We start from the raw sequence: 1,237 nt of genomic DNA on the forward strand, positions 1-1,237 counted from the left end.
GCAAAGAGCAGTGGGTCTTCATCACACATTTTTCGGTAAACGTCACACAGACTCTTAAAATGTGACACCGAGAGCTGGGTGGGTCGAAGGGTAGGGTCCACGTCTGCCAACTCTAACAGTTTTCCAGTGCTTTCCACGCGCTCAACCTCAGGGAATAACATTCCAAGCCCTCGGTAGCAGTACTTCCTCCGGAACTGAAATGCATTCTGAACGACCTTCTCCACCAGCTTGAAGGGCTGCTCGATCCTGGGCTGCACCAGGGGGGTGAAGTGCACCACGCCCACGTCCACCTCTGGTTTAGGGACAAAAGCCTGACCCGGAATTGTGAAGATGTGCTGAACATTGCAGAGGTACTGCGCCATAATAGAAAGGCGGCTACGCTGTTTGCTTCCTGTATTGGCTGTCAGTCTCTCTGCCACTTCCTTTTGAAAAGTCAACATCATCTGGGTTCTGCCATAAATGAAAGGTCCATCTCTACAAGAAACATTTTCAAGCCACTTGACAATCAGCGGAGTTGATACATTAAAAGGCAGATTTCCAATATTGTGTACATTTGGAGGATCATCCTCCCACTGTCTTTTAAGACTTTCCGGAAAAGCCCTTTCCACCTTAAATGTCAATACATCTCCATGGACAATTCTCAGTTTCCCAGGTGCTGCATCAGAAAGCATCTGTAATCCAGGAATAAATCGACTATCCTTTTCAACCACCAAAAGTTCAGCAACATTGGCATTAAGAATGGATCTTGTGGTTCCCCCTGGCCCAGGGCCCACTTCATACACATAAGCATCTGTCAGATTCCCAGCTTTCTTTACAATTTTATCTGTCAGCCTCAAGTCCAGGAGAAAGTTCTGGGACAGCTGCTTCGCTGCTTGCAGCCTGAATAACTTAATGATTTCTCGAATCGTGGGCAACGGCGGGAGACGGAAAGCGCTCAGCGTCCCAGAACCAGCCATGCAGCCCCGCGCCACAATCCCAATCCTACCACCGACTTTTCAAGCTGCTCTTAAATCATCCGCGGAAAAGAAGGTTTTTTGTTTTGTTTTGTTTTTTATTCTTAGGAGTTTTTGCATATGAGATTATGTCATATATAAATAAACATTTTTTATTCCTTTCCATTTTAATTATTCATCATGTATAATTTCTCAGACCAAATTTCAATGACCATATTAAAATGAAATGGTGGAAATGGGCATCATTGATTAATTTTGGATCTTAAGGAGAAAACTTTCACCTT

General features: G+C 44.5%; 1 protein-coding gene across 1 annotated transcript; it reads right to left on the bottom strand.

Annotated features, from left to right (window-relative positions):
• Positions 1-5: 5 nt before the first annotated feature.
• LOC132009318 (mitochondrial dimethyladenosine transferase 1) lies at positions 6-990 on the bottom strand (the record flags this gene model as incomplete). Its single annotated transcript, XM_059387574.1, has 1 exon — positions 6-990. A coding segment is annotated over exon 1 (951 nt), but the record flags the coding sequence as incomplete, so codon positions are not given.
• Between the last annotated feature and the right edge of the window lie 247 nt (positions 991-1,237).

Source organism: Mustela nigripes, unplaced genomic scaffold, assembly GCF_022355385.1.
Source record: "Mustela nigripes isolate SB6536 unplaced genomic scaffold, MUSNIG.SB6536 HiC_scaffold_13010, whole genome shotgun sequence".
NCBI lineage: Eukaryota > Metazoa > Chordata > Mammalia > Carnivora > Mustelidae > Mustela > Mustela nigripes.